Source organism: Pristiophorus japonicus, chromosome 8, assembly GCF_044704955.1.
Source record: "Pristiophorus japonicus isolate sPriJap1 chromosome 8, sPriJap1.hap1, whole genome shotgun sequence".
Lineage (NCBI taxonomy): Eukaryota > Metazoa > Chordata > Chondrichthyes > Pristiophoridae > Pristiophorus > Pristiophorus japonicus.
Window position 1 is genome coordinate 102,214,385 of NC_091984.1, and position 16,200 is coordinate 102,230,584.

General features: G+C 41.6%; 1 protein-coding gene across 3 annotated transcripts in view; it reads left to right on the top strand.

Annotated features, from left to right (window-relative positions):
- The window catches only part of LOC139268671 (uncharacterized), a 97,211-nt gene that overhangs the window by 19,858 nt on the left and 61,153 nt on the right, over positions 1-16,200 (top strand). For all 3 annotated transcript variants that reach the window (XR_011594080.1, XM_070887207.1, XM_070887208.1), the window contains exons 4-9: positions 1,786-1,854; positions 3,527-3,667; positions 5,029-5,155; positions 7,053-7,170; positions 13,775-13,938; positions 15,766-15,943. Coding sequence is in view for 2 of the 3 variants with exons in the window: in XM_070887207.1 (XP_070743308.1) it covers positions 1,786-1,854; positions 3,527-3,667; positions 5,029-5,155; positions 7,053-7,170; positions 13,775-13,938; positions 15,766-15,943 (797 nt within the window). In the remaining variant the exon portion in view is untranslated. The remainder of the gene's footprint in view (positions 1-1,785; positions 1,855-3,526; positions 3,668-5,028; positions 5,156-7,052; positions 7,171-13,774; positions 13,939-15,765; positions 15,944-16,200) is intronic.

The following is a 16,200-nucleotide window of genomic DNA, read 5'->3' on the forward strand; positions in this document are numbered from 1 at the left end:
ACACCGTCCTAAGAGAGGGGTCCTTTGCCATTCTGATCCCCAGGTATGGGACCGCCAGACTGGCAAGGGAATCCATTAACATGGCATCCGTTGTGGAACGAGTAGCCAATGATACCTCAGAGGCCCTAGTTAAAATCAATGCAGAAATGGTAGCAATCCGCACAGTAGCCCTACAGAATAGACTGGCCCTTGATTACATCCTGGTTGAAGAGGGAGGTACTTGCACCCTACTCGGAACTGAGTGTTGCACATATATCCCAGATAGCTCCGAAGAAATTACCCACTTAGCGGCGCATATCCAAAAGGAGGTAGAAAAACTTAAGCAACCCCCATCATTCACTTTGTGGAGCGGAGCCACTGAATGGCTAGGTTCAATAGGAACTTCATTGGAGGAAGGTTTAATTCTATTTGTTGTAATTGTTTTACTTTTATATTGTTTGTTTATGTTGATTAAATGTTGTTGCGACCAGGCGGCTGTAGCTGCTGTCCCACATGTGAGACACCTTGCAGGTCCCAGCAGACCGTCTGTACATGGCACAGGGGTATGTTATGCTTCAGGGAAGGTTGTTTACTGGTTGAATTAAGATATTGATTTGGATTAAATTGGAATAAGGTTAATTAACCGACTAAAACCAGACTTCCATTGTGGCCACGATGGAACTCGGTTTGGTGTAAATTTGTGTGGAAGCTACTAGTCCGGACATGTGGCGAAACACATCAACAAATTTTAGAAGGAAACTCTATTAACATGTATGAAATTATTTTGTAGAATGTTTAACCAGTGATACCTGATGTTTTATGATTCAGTATGTGAAAGAATCAATGGGGGGATTGATAGAAAATTCAAACAGGCTGCATTTATACAGGCTGTGAAAATTCACAGACACCAAGTCAGAGATGCTACATGAGTGGAGCATGTTGCATTAAATCATCAATCAACTTGACATTTTATGACTTTGGGTAGCGAGCCAATTAATAGGTTAAAAGACTATTAATTGAGCAAATAAGGTCAAAGAAGGCGAGTTATTTTCTGTAAATTGAACCCGGTATAAATACAGCCATTTTGGCCATGTGATATCAGAAGGACAAAGACCTGGCAAAAGCCAAGAGCTTGTTACTGCTGCTAAAATAAAGTGACATTAAAGCTACAATCGGAGTTCGTATTTCATTGGAAACTAAGAGATCTAACAGCTGCTGTGAAAAATGCTTTTGGTATCATGATCCATGAAAGCAATTCTTGATCTTGCCGTCTTCACTGCATGGTGGTCAGTAGATTTCAATCTAATTTATATATACAGCTTCAAGATCTTTGTGATGCTAATTGGGAACAAATGTTAGCTTCAATCTGAAATAATGGCCGCAGGGGGGTGTGCAGCACCTAATGCTGTACGTAGGCCTACACACGAGGAGGGTCCCAGCTTCAATCCCTGGGTGGTGCTGATTTAGCTGCCCATCGCAATGCAGCAGTTCAAACACCACGGCTGGTCTCAGTATCCCACAACTGTGGAGGGGGTCAGAATTCCTGCCTGTGACCACTATCCAAGGGACTCTTGCTGGAATACTTGTGTGTGGGTATACCAGGTGGGGACGGGATCAAATCCAGCGTGATACCTTCCATAGTTGACTCACATTCTAGGCTTGCATAGAAAGAATGACAGTTTGTAGTACCCCAGCAAGAGTTAGCACCTTCAGGATAGGAAGTGAGAAAATAGGGTGGGGGGGAAGGGGCATGGAAATAAATATGACAAATTTGAAATGATTTGTTTTACATTTTGCTTCCCACAGGATCAAGTGAGCCCCAGTTTTGAAGCTCTTTTTGAGACGGGTGTGGATGAGATGTCCTGGGATGACACGGTGTGTAGAACGGTTTCATGTACAGGGAGATGCAGAAGGTTCAGATTTCCTACTGAATTCTTTTAAAGTACATAGACTGGGTAACCAAGGTGGACTTGATCCTTCAGTGAGTTAAGATGGAGCTTTGTGGCATCTTTGTTTTCGAGTGCTGAATTATTTTTTCTTCTGCAGTTTCCTCCTTTTTTATCTCTCCTTTTCTTTTGAAAGCCCTAACTTTTCTTAAGACTATGGTCCCATGGCCATTGGCAGCCCAACAATAATTGGCCCAAGTAACCATTCTTCATGTGTAAGCCTGGATAGTTAATGTGAGCAGGATATTCAGTCATGCGGTGCATCCTGACGGAAGCCAGTTCCTGTTCTTCTTCCCGTATACGGAAACCATTCCTTTTGCAAGATCATTGTCTTCGACTGTTCTGACCACTAATCAGCAAGGTGTTCGCCCAAAGAATGACAGAATTACCTGCATGATTAACCCTGTCTGTTGGATACATTGGCAGTTATACAATATATAATTATTAACAAAACATCACTCCTTTCTTTCAAAAGTTCAATGTTCAATTATGACATAATTTAACAGCCAAACATAACATACTCACTATATTTTATATATATGTTGAAAGATCATATGGTGTGCCACCCATGCAAGTGGTCAGCAAGGAATTGTGAAGGCAGAGTCATTGCTACATCAAAAAGTGTAGTTTGCGAGCACTGAAAAGAAAACTGAGGAAGCTGTGAGGACATGCATGGCTTGGCAGACTACGCAAGCCAAAACCAAGCAAAAACTTCCAGAATCAGTACTTAGTCAGTGTGCTAAATTTAAGCTAGAATTAGTATTATTATTATGGTTCCAGTTTGTCCCAGTTACGGTTAACATCTAACTTCTAGGTTAAACTGTAACCATAGCAAAATTATCTGATTTGCCCTGCTCTCCCTCCCCTAGTGCACAAGTGCCTGGTCTGCAGTCAGTGCTTTCCCAAAGAGGCCAGGCTCAGAATGACAGTGAGGGGAAGCGGGTTGTAGGTGTGAGCCCTTGTCCCAGCATTTCAGGCAACTTTGAGCCAGGTCTCCAATGCACTGTTGCACTGCAAAGCCTCCTTCCCATTTACTTCAAAAATCTATTCTATTATTTTTTAAAATGATTATATTACCTCATCGCCCGAATGAAAGTGTAAACTCACACCAGGGTATGGTTCAAGAGATGTAGTCCATCTTCAGTGTCTCATCCAGGTGGGTATTCATCACATCTGCTTCCAGGTAATCTTGGCTTCCTATTTCATGATGGGTGGGTCATCACAGCCAAGCCTGTTCTTGTCCTCATCTGACATCCACATATTCAACAGGGATTACTAGTTAGCAATCAGAAGTAGCAACCATGGCAAACCTATGCCCTCACTAGCTCAAGGGCATTGAAACCAATTCTCGTGCCTCCCTCACTGCCTCTGCTGATCCCAGCTAACTCCGCACAGTGTAGGGATTGATTATGCAATCTTTTTAGGCTCTGTACCAGAGCAAGCAGTGCATTTACTAAAAAAGTCATAATGAATGCAGCTAGAAACATCTAGGAAGTCTTGTTTGCAAATGTTTGAGGTATCCTGTAAGCAGGGAAGCTATAAATGTAAGAATTTTATTTGTTAATCTTACATGAGCCCACGGCTTGCTTCAATTTCACCAGGAGAATTATAGACTGGGAGGAAGTTTTAAATGGCCCAAGTTATTGGAGGGCATTGAGTACCGGAGGAAAGTACGGGACATTGTTCGCAAAGTCATCCAAGAAACTCCATTAGACCTTCCAGTAACAGCAGACAGTCCTTGGGTAAGTGACTGAATGTTCTTCCATATCACGGATTATAGCTAGGATTAGAAGGCCTTCATGAACAAGAGATAAATGATGGCTAACATGGGAAATGGAAATGTGAGGATGTCCCTCGGAGATTGGGGTTACAGGAAAACATGAAAAGATCAGAAGAAGACCATCCAATCCATCAAGCCTGTCCTATTTGTCCCATTCAGGCATGGTGCAACTACCTATACTGTTTACTCAACCCCAAGTAATTCTCTCTGCTGGCATTTGCAAAAGCAAACCCAAAGGCCAAGTTAGAATAAAATCCGGGAAATTCTTCTCTGTCTTCTTAAGGCAGACAAGCAAGTTATTGGTGTCCAATTGTTGTGACAGAGCATAGGGAGCTGTACTCTGCTAGTGGTTGTGCTACCCAACAGATGAGAGTGCTTTGTGGGACAGTGTAGAGGCAGCTTTACCATGCATCAAACCTGCAAAGTTCGTAGCCTGGAAGTGCTTGATGGATAAGTGTAAAATCTGCCTTACACTTCATCTGATCCATGCAGTATCTGACTTGGGTACTTGATGGCACAGTGAAGAGGCAGCTTTTCCCTGCAACTGACTGCACTGTTCCTGACCTGGCAGTGTTTGATGGTGGCACCGAGTGCCTGAAATGGAAACCCATTCCATTCCCCAGCAGTAGTACCCTCACCTTAAGGCACCCAAATGCTAACAGCAATGCCAATAGAAGCTGCTGGATGGGAATTTTGTTATGAATAAATAATCTGTTTGTTACTTCTGAAGCAAACACTGTTGATCGTCTGGGAAATGAATTGGGGCATCAGCAGATATTTCCTATTAATAGGGTCTTACTATGCTACCTTTTGTCCTCTGCTATTGTTTTTCCCTTTAGTCATTTCCAGCAATGCATGTTTTTTTTTAAATTCTTGCCCACCCAATGTTCTCTGCTCCTGCTCTACAAGCGCTGAGTCTTGAAGGATTCAGTGTGTGTTGGGAAGCAATTTAAATGTGGAGCATTGCAATTAAACCTCAACCAATGTCCATATATGCTCATCTGCCAGGAGTGTTGGTCAACAATAAGGAGGAGGAACCGTGTGCTGAATTTTTCCCCTTCCTAATCTGGCAGGGCCAAGGCTGACTCCAGTGCCCAACTACTGAGATCAGCTAACTCATTACAGGTCAGGGATCAAAGCTGGGCTCTTCCTATGGCCCAGCTAGTCTGAGCTCTCCGAGGAGTGTGAGGTTTTTTTCCTCAAGAGCCTGATAAATCTTTCTGACCTGTTTGTTGGCCAGATGCATTGAAGCAGTGTCATTTTCTTGTAAGGATGGCAACACTGAAATAAAAGTCTTTCCTAATTAATATATTTTTTTCCCAGTGGGCTCTTTTCATGGGATTGGAGCATGAGCGAATCCATTTGGAAACCTCATCTGTGCTAATTCGTCAGATGCCAATTCACTTGGTGGAAAGGCCAACAAACTGGAAATATGCCTCATCAAATAGTGGTCAGTGCACCTGTCGTATTCACAACTTAACATTCCTGATTGTAAAATATATATCTCCATGTTGGCATTATATTCTCAGAATGATTGGAAGTGGGTTGTGGTGTCTCACAGGGTTCCATTCTGGGACTACTCCTGACACCATGTACATTAATGATTTGGATCGAGGGCTAGAGGGAGTGGTGTCCAAATTTGCAGAGGATACTAAAATAGGAGGTAAATAATTCTGAGAATCAAAGGAAGCTGCAAGGATATACTATTAGATGGTGGAATGAGCACAATGGCAGACACAATTCAGTGTTAGTAAATCTGAGGTGACATGTTTTGGCAAAAGAAATAAAAGTAATAGTTATATTTTGAATGGGGGAATGTAGAAAAGCAGAGAAATTTGGGGGCAGGAGGGCCCAGGTCCACAGTCGATTTTCCTTCTTGTCACCTGCATTATAACAGCTTCCTGGGTTCATTACTGGAAAAGTGCGGTGGTCTCGAAGCAGTGATACTGGCCATGAGATGTTCCCAACACTTACCTGTTGAAGGCCCCAGTCTAAGCCAAGGCTTTCACTGAGGTATCTCCTGTAGTCTTTCCCTTATTATTCCTCGCTGGATCGGCAAGAGCTAGCTTCTTCAGGGTACTTGTGCATGAAACACAAAAGGTTAGTATGCAGGTACAGCAAGTGATCAGGAAAGGCCAATGGTATCTTGGCCTTTATTGTAAAGGGGATGGAGTATAAAAGCAGGGAAGTCTTGCTGCAGCTATATAAGGTATTGGTGAGGCCACACCTGGAATACTGTGTGCAGTTTTGGTTTCCATATTTACGAAAGGATATACTGGCTTTGGAGGTGGTTCAGAGAAGGTTCACTAGGTTGATTCCAGGGATGAGGGGGTTGACTTATGAGGAAAGGTTGAGTAGGTTGGGCCTCTACTCATTGGAATTCAGAAGAATGAGAGGTGGTCTTATCGAAACGTATAAGATTATGAGGGGGCTTGACAAGGTGGATGCAGAGAGGATGTTTCCACTGATGGGGGAGACTAGAACTAGAGGGCATGATTTTAGAATAAGGGGCCGCCCATTTAAAACTGAGATGAGGAGAAATTTCTTCTCTCAGAGGGTTGTAAATCTGTGGAATTCGCTGCCTCAGAGAGCTGTGGAAGCTGGGACATTGAATAAATTTAAGACAGAAATAGACAGTTTCTTAAACGATAAGGGGATAAGAGGTTATGGGGAATGGACAGGGAAGTGGAGCTGAGTCCATGCTCAGATCAACCATGATCCTATTGAATGGCGTAGCAGGCTCGAGGGGCCATATGGCCTACTCCTGTTCCTGTTTCTTATGTTCTTATGAGAGGAGGGGACAAAGCTTAAAAAAAAACAAAATCAAAACATAACATGGCCTGGCTCTTTGTTTCTTATTACCTGAGAGGGAGATTTCTTGGGGCTAGACTTTCCCGAGAGTCCCTCAACGCCCGATTGCCCGCCCAGAAAAACCGCAAATGTTTTGTCAGTAACGCTGGCGAAAATTTCCATTATTACGTTAAAAATAATCGCCCGGCGAGAAAATGGATCTTGCACCATTATTCTCGGTGGTTAAAGGGGAAACTAAGTAAAACGAGCGGTTCTTAAAATGTTTTTTAAAATTTAATCCGAGGCTGCGGTTGGGTCTAGGGAGGGGGCAAAACGTTTTTTAACAGGGCCGAATGGCCTCCTTTTGTGCTATAACCATTCTATAATTCTATGATCCTAAATAGAAAATTAAATAACAGCTCAAATTCAAATATAGTATTTTTGTTTTCTGTAAACATTGGCATTTTATGTAGGAGGAGCACAGCATATGCACCTCAAAGTAAAACTGTGACATGATTGTCAACATTTCTGACTTACTCACTCACTTTCACCTTTAGGGTTAGAAGCATTTGACAATCCTCTGATCAGAGTCCAAGCTTCCCAAGTTACTTATGGAAAACCAAGGAATTTCCCATCTTATGGCTGGGACAATGAATATGGACAGATGACAGCAGTGTATGTATACAAATTCCTATTAAAAAACACAGAATGTCTTTATACGTCAAAATGGCAGCAAACACTATGGTAGTATGTTTAGCTAAGAATTGAACTTTATAGAAGGAAGGAAATCAGAAAATATTATAGGAGATGTGGAAGAAAGTCAGCTATTTACTCTGGAGTGCGAGTACAGGACTAAAGGACACACGTTTAAAATTAATGACAGACTGGAGATTAGAAAAAACATTTTCCCATGGAGTAGTAGATAGAATCATAGAATGGTTACAGCACAGGATGCCATTCGGCCCGTCGAGCCCGTGCCAGCTCTCTGCAAGAGCACTTCAGTTCGTCCCACGCCCGCACCCTTTCCCCGTAGTCCTGCTAATGTTTTTCCTTCAGGTACTTATCCAATTCCCATTTGAAAGCCACGATGGAATCGGCCTCCACCACCCTTTCAGGCAGTGCATTCCGGATCCTAAACACTCACTGTGTAAAAAAGTTTTTCCTCATGTCACTTTGATTCTTCTGCCAATCACCTTAAATCTGTATCCTCTGTTTCTCGACCCTTCCGCCAATGGGAACAGCTTCTCTCTATCTCGACCCCTCATAGTTTTGAACATTTCTATCAAATCTCCTTTCAACCTTCTCTGCTCTTAAAGAGAACAACTCCAGCTCCTCTCGTCTACCCACGTAACTGAAGTTCCTCATTCCTGGAATCATTCCTATAAATCTTTTCCGCACCCTCTCGAAAGCCTTCACATCCTTCCTAAAGTGTGGTGCCCAGAATAGAACAATAATAATCTCTCCCCATGAGGGAATTGAACCCTGGTCTACCACGTGACAGGCATGGATACTAACCACTATACTAATGAGGAATTGCATATATGTGGAATAAATGCCCAACAGGAAAAGGTGCCTTGAATAAATCCTTGTAAAAAGAACTGGGTGATGTGTTGCTTTATTTATTCTTGAAATTTGGACATCACTGGCTGCATTTATTGCCCATCCCGAGTTGTCCTGAGAAGATAGTGGTGGAGGGCCTTCTTGAACCACTGAGTGGTTTGATGCAACTGAACGGCTTTAGTTCAGGGCTCTAGATTACTAGTCTAGCAAGATAACTACTACATGACCGTAACCCATTATCTGTTTTAGGATAGGATTCAAGGTTGTAGGGATAATTATAGTTAAAGCTGATCAAAAACTCCATGGCACATGATAATTGCTGTGTTCCTGGGAACAACAAAATGTTATCTGTGAAAACTAACCAGCTAGATTTGAATGTGGAAATGTAGGGATAATTAAGTATTCTGGCGTTTTACTTTGGAATCAGGGAGTATTTATACAAAACGTTCTCTCACAGCTTAAATGAGTGAAGTACAATCCATAACAATAAAGCTTATTCACACTGATTTTGATATGAATGGAGCCAGTTGGACAACATATTGGAATATTGATTTTATATGGGCTGTGAATAAAACTTGTACAACTGGCAACATTCATATTAAGATCAAAGTCAATAAACTGTATTGTAGATTTAATATGGACTGTGGATAAAACCTGCTCCTGTCATGGATTTTACCCTTTTCTGTTTCCATGCTTTCTTACGACCTATCATTATTTTAACTGGTGTTATCCTTGGCTCAGTGATAACACTCTTCTGCCTCTGAGTCAGAAGATTGTGGGTTCACAACCCCAATCCACTGATTTAAGCACAAAATTGGCATAATACCTATATTTAAGAAGTGAGATAGAACATATGCAGAGAAGTATAGACCTGTCAGCTTAACATTGGTGTAGGAAAAATAATAGAATCCCTACTAAAGGAAAAAATAGAAGAACATCTGGAAACCAAAAATATAATAATGAATAGTCAGCATGGATTTCAAAAGGGAAAATCTTGCTTGACCAACCACATTGAATATTTTGAAGAGATAACAGAGAGTAGACACAGGTCATGCAGTAGATGTAATTTATCTAGTTTTTAAAAAGGCCTTCGATAAGGTACCACATCATAGACTAACTAATACGGTCAGAGTATCCAGAGTCAGGGGACAAGTAGTAGAATGGATAACTAGCTATCTTCAAGACAGAACGCAGAGAGTAGAGATAAAGGGCAGCTATTCAATGGCAGAAGGTGGGTTGTGGTGTTCCACAAAGATCAGTGTTGGACCCACTGTTGTTCACAATTTATATTAACGATTTAGACTTTGGAATCAAAAACACAATTTCTAAATTTGCAGATGGTGGGTGGGGATAGTCAATACTGAGGAGGACTGCAACAAATTACAAGAAGACATCAATAAACTTGAAGAATGGGCATATAATTGGTAAATGAAATTCAACACAGATAAATGTGAGGTATTACATTTTGATAAGAACATAAGAACATAAGAAATAGGAGCAGGAGTAGGCCATATGGTCCCTCGACCTGTTCCGCCATTCAATAAGATCATGGCTGATCCGACCATGGACTCAGCTCCACTACCCTGCCCACTCCCCATAACCTCTTACCCCCTTATCGTTTAAGAAACTGTCGATTTCTGTCTTAAATTTATTCCATGTCTCAGCTTCCACAGCTCTCTGAGGCAGCGAATTCCACAGATTTATAACCCTCAGGGAAGAAATTTCTCCCCATCTCAGTTTTAAATGGGCGGCCCCTTATTCTAAGATTATGCCCTCTAATTCTAGTCTCCCTCATCAGTGGAAACATCCTCTCTGCATCCACCTTGTCAAGCCCCCTCATAATCTTATATGTTTCGATAAGATCACCTCTCATTCTTCTGAATTCCAATGAGTAGAGGCCCAACCTACTCAACCTTTCCTCATAAGTCAACCCCCTCATCCCCGGAATCAACCTAGTGAACCTTCTCTGAACTGCCTCCAAAGCAAGTATATCCTTTCGTAAATATGGAAACCAAAACTACATGCAGTATTCCAGGTGTGGTCTCACCAATACCTTATATAGCTATAGCAAGACTTCCCTGCTTTTATACTTCATCCCCTTTACAATAAAGGCCAAGATACCATTGGCCTTCCTGATCACCTGCTGTACCTGCATACTATCCTTTTGTGTTTCATGCACAAGTACCCCCAGGTCCCGCTGTACTGCGGCACGTTGCAATCTTTCTCCATTTAAATAATAGCTTGCTCTTTGATTTTTTTTCTGCCAAAGTGCATGACCTCATACTTTCCGACATTATACTCCATCTGTCAAATTTTTGCCCACTCACTTAGCCTGTCTATGTCCTTTTGCAGATTTTTTGTATCCTCCTCACACATTGTTTTTCCTCCCATCTTTGTATCGTCAGCAAACTTGGCTACATTACACTCAGTCCCTTCTTCCAAGTCATTAATATAAATTGTAAATAGTTGGGGTCCCAGCACTGATCCCTGTGGCACCCCACTAGTTACTGGTTGCCAACCAGAGAATGAACCATTTATCCCGACTCTCTGTTCTCTGTTAGTTAGTCAATCCTCTATCCATGCTAATATATTACCCCCAACCCCGTGAACTTTTATCTTGTGCAATAACCTTTTATGTGGCACCTTGTCAAATGTCTTCTGGAAGTCCAAATACACCACATCCACTGGTTCCCCTTTATCCACCCTTTTCATTGCATCCTCAAAGAACTCCAGAAAATTTATCAAACATGACCTCCCCTTCATAAATCCATGCTGATTCTGCCTGACCGAATTTTGCTTTTCCAAATGTCCTGCTACTGCTTCTTTAATAATGGACTCCAACATTTTCCCAACAGATGTTAGGCTCACTGGGCTATAAGTTTCCTGCTTTTTGTCTGCCTCCTTTTTTAAATAGGAGCATTACGTTTGCAGTTCTCCAATCTGCTGGGACCTCCCCAGAATCCAGGGAATTTTGGTAAATTACAACCAAATCTAGGGAGCTCACATATTACTTGGAAAATAAGAATCAATATGGAGTAGAAGAGCAAAGGGATCTCAGAGTACAAATCACTGAAAGAAGCGACACAGGTTAACAAGGCCATAAAAAAAGCAAACCAAGCACTAGGATTTATTTCTACAGGGATTCAATTGAAAAGTAAAGAAGTTATGCTAAACTTGTATCGAAATTTGGTTAGAACACACTTGGAGTACTGTGTACAATTCTGGTCGCCATGTTATAAAGTGGATATAGAGGCATTGGAGAGGGTTCAAAAAAGATTTACACGGATGATAACAGAAATGCAGGGGTATATCTATCAGGAAGGGATGAATAGATTGAATAGATTAGCAGCTAACATAAACGGGAATGCAAAATCCTTCAACAAGCATATAAATAGTAAACGGTAGTAAGAGGAGGGGTGGGGCCGATTCGGGACCAAAAAGAAGACCTAAGCATGGAGGCAGAGGGCATGGCTGAGATACTAAATGAGCACTTTGAATCTGTCTTTACCAAGGAAGAAGATGCTGACAAAGTCATAGTGAAAGAGGAGGTAATTGAGATACTAGATGGGATAAAAATTGATAAAGAGGAGGTACTAGAAAAGCTGGCTGTACTTAAAGTAGATAAATCACCAGGACCGGATGGAACGCATTCTAGGAAACTAAGGGAAATAAAGGTGGAAACTGCAGAGGTACTAGCCATACTCTTCCAATCCTCCTGAGATAAGGGGGTGGTGCCAGAGGATTGGAGAATTGTAAATGTTACACCCTTATTTAAAAAATGGTTTAAGGATAAACCCAACAACTACAGGCCAGTCAATTTAACCTCAGTAGTGGGGAAGCTTTTAGAAACAATAATCAGGGACAAAATTAACAGTCACTTGGACAAGTGTGGATTAATTAAGGAAAGCCAGCACAGATTTGTCAGCTGTGGCTGAGTGGGTAACACTCTCGCCTCTGAGTCAGAAGGTTGTGGGTTAAAGTCCCACTCCAGGGACAAGGCCTAGGCTGACACGCCAGTGCAGTGCTGAGGGAGTGCTGCATTGTCGGAGGTGCCAACTTTCAGATGAGACGTTAAACCGAGGTCCCATCTGCTCTCTCAGGTGGATGTAAAAGATCCCATGGCAATATTTCGAAGAAGAACAGAGGAGTTATCCCGGTGTCCTGGCCAATATTTATCCCTCAATCAACATAATAAAAACTAATTATCTGGTCACATTGCTGTTTGTGAAAGCTTGCGGTGCGCAAATTGGCTGCAGCGTTTCCTACATTACAACAGTGACTGTACTCCAAAAGTACTTAATTGGCTGTTAAGCATTTTGAAAGACGTTATATCAATCCAAGCCTTTCTTTCTTTAAGGCAAATTATGTTTAACTAACTTGATTGAGATATGTTGATGAGGTAACAGAGAGGGTTGATAAGGGCAATGCGGATGATGTAGTGTATATGGACTTCCAAAATGATAAAGTGCCACATAATAGGATTGCCAGCAAAGTTGAAGCCCATGGAATAAAAGGGAGGTGTTCAAAATCATGAGGGGTCTAGACAGAGTAGATAGAGAGAAATTTTTCTCATTGGCGGAAGAGTCAAGGACCAGAGGACACAGATTTAAGGTAATTGGCAGAAGAACCAAAGGTGACATGTGGCGGAACTTTTTTACACAGCGAGTGGCTAGGATCTGGAATGCACTGCCTGAGAGGGTTGTGAAGATAGATTCAATCATGGTTTTCAAAAGGGAATTGGATTTATACCTAAAGGAGAAAAAAATTAGCAGGGCTACGGGGTAAGATTGGGAGAGTGGGACTAGCTGAAGTGCTCTTGCAATGAGTCAGCATGGGCCCAACTGGCCGAATGGCCTCCTTCTGTGCCGTAACCATTTTAAGATTCTAACAGGCTGGGTCTCTTTTCTCTTGAAAAGAGAAGTCTGAGGGGCGACCTAATAGAGATCTTTAAAATTATGAAAGGTTTTGATGGAGTAGATACAGAGAGAGTGTTTCCACTTGTGGGGAAGAGCAAAACTAGAGGCCATCAATATAGGATAGTCACCAAAAAACCAAATAGGGAATTCAGAAGAAACTTCTTTACTCAAAGAGTGGTGAGAATGTGGAACTCGCTACCACAGGGAGTGATTGAAGCAAATAGTACAGATGCATTTAATAGGAAGCTAGACAAGCATACGAGGGAGAAGGGAATAGAGGATTATGCTGATAGATTTAGATGAGGAAAGACAGGAGATGGCTCGAGTGGAGCATAAATGCCGGCATGGACTGGTTGGGCTGAATGGCCTGTTGCTTTGCTGTATATCCTATGTAATCCTATGTAATCTAGATTGCCATTTCAGTGCAGCACTGAGAGAGTGCTGCATTGTCAGAGGTACCATCTTTTAGATGAGACCTAAAATGAGATCCCATCTTTCCTCTCAGGTTGATGTAAATGATCCCATGGCACTATTTGAAGGAAAACAGGGGAGTTCTCCTGGTGTTTTGGCAAATATTTACCTCAATCAACATCGCCAAAACAGATTATCTGGTCATTTATCTCCTTGCTGTTTGTGGGACTTTGCTGTGCACAAATTGTCTGCTGCATTGCCTACATTACAACAGTGACTACACTTCAAAAGTACTTCATTGACTATGAAGCACTTTGGGAAGTCCTGAAGTTGTTAAAGGGACTTTATAAATGCATGTTTTTTCTTTAACTGATCTGAATGCAATCCCATAGTATGCCAGAGTTTGAAGCCAGCAAATATCTAATAACGAACGGGGAATATCTGAAGTTTGTGCAGGCTGGAGGATATGGAAGGAGAAACTATTGGACCAAGGAAGGCTGGGAGTGGAGGACGTTCCGTCAGGCTCAGCATCCTACATTCTGGGTCTGTACGAAAGGTATAAGCCACTTGTTTTTTAAACAAGCATTTCCAAGGAATCATTTTCAAACCATCAAGAGGCAGATCACATAACCAGAAATTGTACTACTGCTTTCATTACCCAAGACCGAAATTATGTGGAAAAAGACAGAAACAAGCCCCTAACAAAAATAGAAAAAGCTCGAAACAACAGAAGGTTCAATCAACATCTGAAAGAGAAAAAAAGTTAACATTTTGGCTGGAAGCCTATATCATAACAAAAGTCAATGCGTAACTATGCTCAAATAAACACATTCACACATTATCTATATATTATTAAAAATGTTGTGTCGGGCACAAATTTCCTGTCAAGAAACCTTACTTCCTTTTGTTGTGATTTTCAGTCATGCTTTTGTGTCAATATCTACCATTCTAAACTGTTATGCCAACATGTCCCATTCAATTTTGCTATGTCAACTGTCACATGTAGTTATAGAGCCTAGCCACTAAATCAGTGGTTCATTGGAGCAAGTTTCTGAAATCTCTATCCCAAATCTACTTCCATTTTCTTTATTTAAAAAAACCTTGTATTCAGCATCCAATTAACTTTTTTTTAAACTGAAATGATCAAACCTGGCTAGTTCCATTCTCGGCAATGCATTTACCAGTGATGCCACATTTGAATAATTAGATATAATTCACTTGTAACTTGGTCACCAGTATGCTATGTGAGCAGGTTGACGTATAAAGGTTAGTTCTATGATCCCACGCTCGGGGATGGTCGGAGATGGAGGCCAAAATATTGCAGCCCCAAATATGTGACCCACGGTCCCTGCACATGTGTCTCCCCATTGGGATTGTGACGTTATGGAATTAGCTCTATTGTTTAAATCAGGAATCAAACCAGCACCCATGTGCTTTTATCTCTGAAGATCTGGGAGTCATTTTCAAAATATACCTGCAATACTAAAAAGATGAATGTTGAAACTGCTTTAAAACTGCTTCCCCTACACAATGCTGTTTTCCTTCAAATGTAAAAATAATCAATCAGACATGCAAATATTAGCTGTCTAAGCTTTTGTTGGAAAATGACAGCAGTGTGCCGCCTGCATCCATGTTCCCGAGGGTACAGGACCGCTGAATGTAATTTCCAAAACATTTAAAAGTACTTTTCAACCAGTAGCGCTGACGGGGGCATTTTAAATATTTCCTGTAAGGTCAAGAATTTCTCTGGAATCAGTAAGTGATCACCTCATCAAGTGTATTCAGAACTGGATACTGGAAGTGTATTCAGTGGATATTTCCTGCCTACTTCATACACTCAAGCAGGAGCAATTCAAGGTTGCTCATCTTGGTTTGGTAAGCTGCAGTACAATCAACTTTCCAATGGCTCATCCGGTAAATGCACCATGCCATTAGTTACCAAGCCATACAGATCAGGAAGGTGCCAGGTTTAATCCTTGGTCTTTGCTGAATTAGCTTATCTCAGCGAGAGTGGTACTTGGGACATGCTAATTGATCTCTGCCTCCTGGCACTAGAAAGAGGAGAATCAGCCAGGGTTCACATTGGTTGTTGTCCATTGGCTCAATGCTGGAAAGTATGCATGTGTGAATGTTGGAGAAAGCCGCAATCGGTCTCACCTACAATAACTCTCACATTGGAAGCCTGGCAACTCTGTCTGTCTAAACTGACTCACACCAAATGGCCATCTGGCTAAGGCAGTAGAGAATTGCCCGTGTCAGTCACTCAATAAGTTAATGCCTTCAGGAGAGGAAAGGAGAGAAAGATGGATTTGAAAGGTCTTTTTTATGGCGTAAGCTCTAAGGACCATGGAGCTAACAGTTTTTAATTTTCAACTTTCAACAGGGTGTAAGTCTGGCTGTGGAGGTACCCTTGTGTGTTATTCTCATTGTCAACAAGATAAAGTCCATAAAACCAGTGGAGAAGCATGCTGGACAGAAGAACCTCACAGTGCTAATCTGAACGGACATTTGAATGGTGTTGAAGAAGTCATCTCTGTTGAGGAAGAATTGGCAGAGTACAGGTAATTGCCAGAGTACAGATTCCACTAAAGTTTGAATCTGTGTTGTGTTGCCAGAGGTGAATGAATATCATTATCAGGTCTTTTTAGTGAAATAGTCATTACGTTGCATTTCATTACAGTGATCTGATTGTTGTAGCAATGAATCCTGCCCAGAGTGGCCACCGCAGGAATGATTTGCATGCGATTTCCTGCCCGCCTATGGGTGTTCCTGATATTTACAATAATTACATTTGCATGGTGTCATTGCTTTGAACATT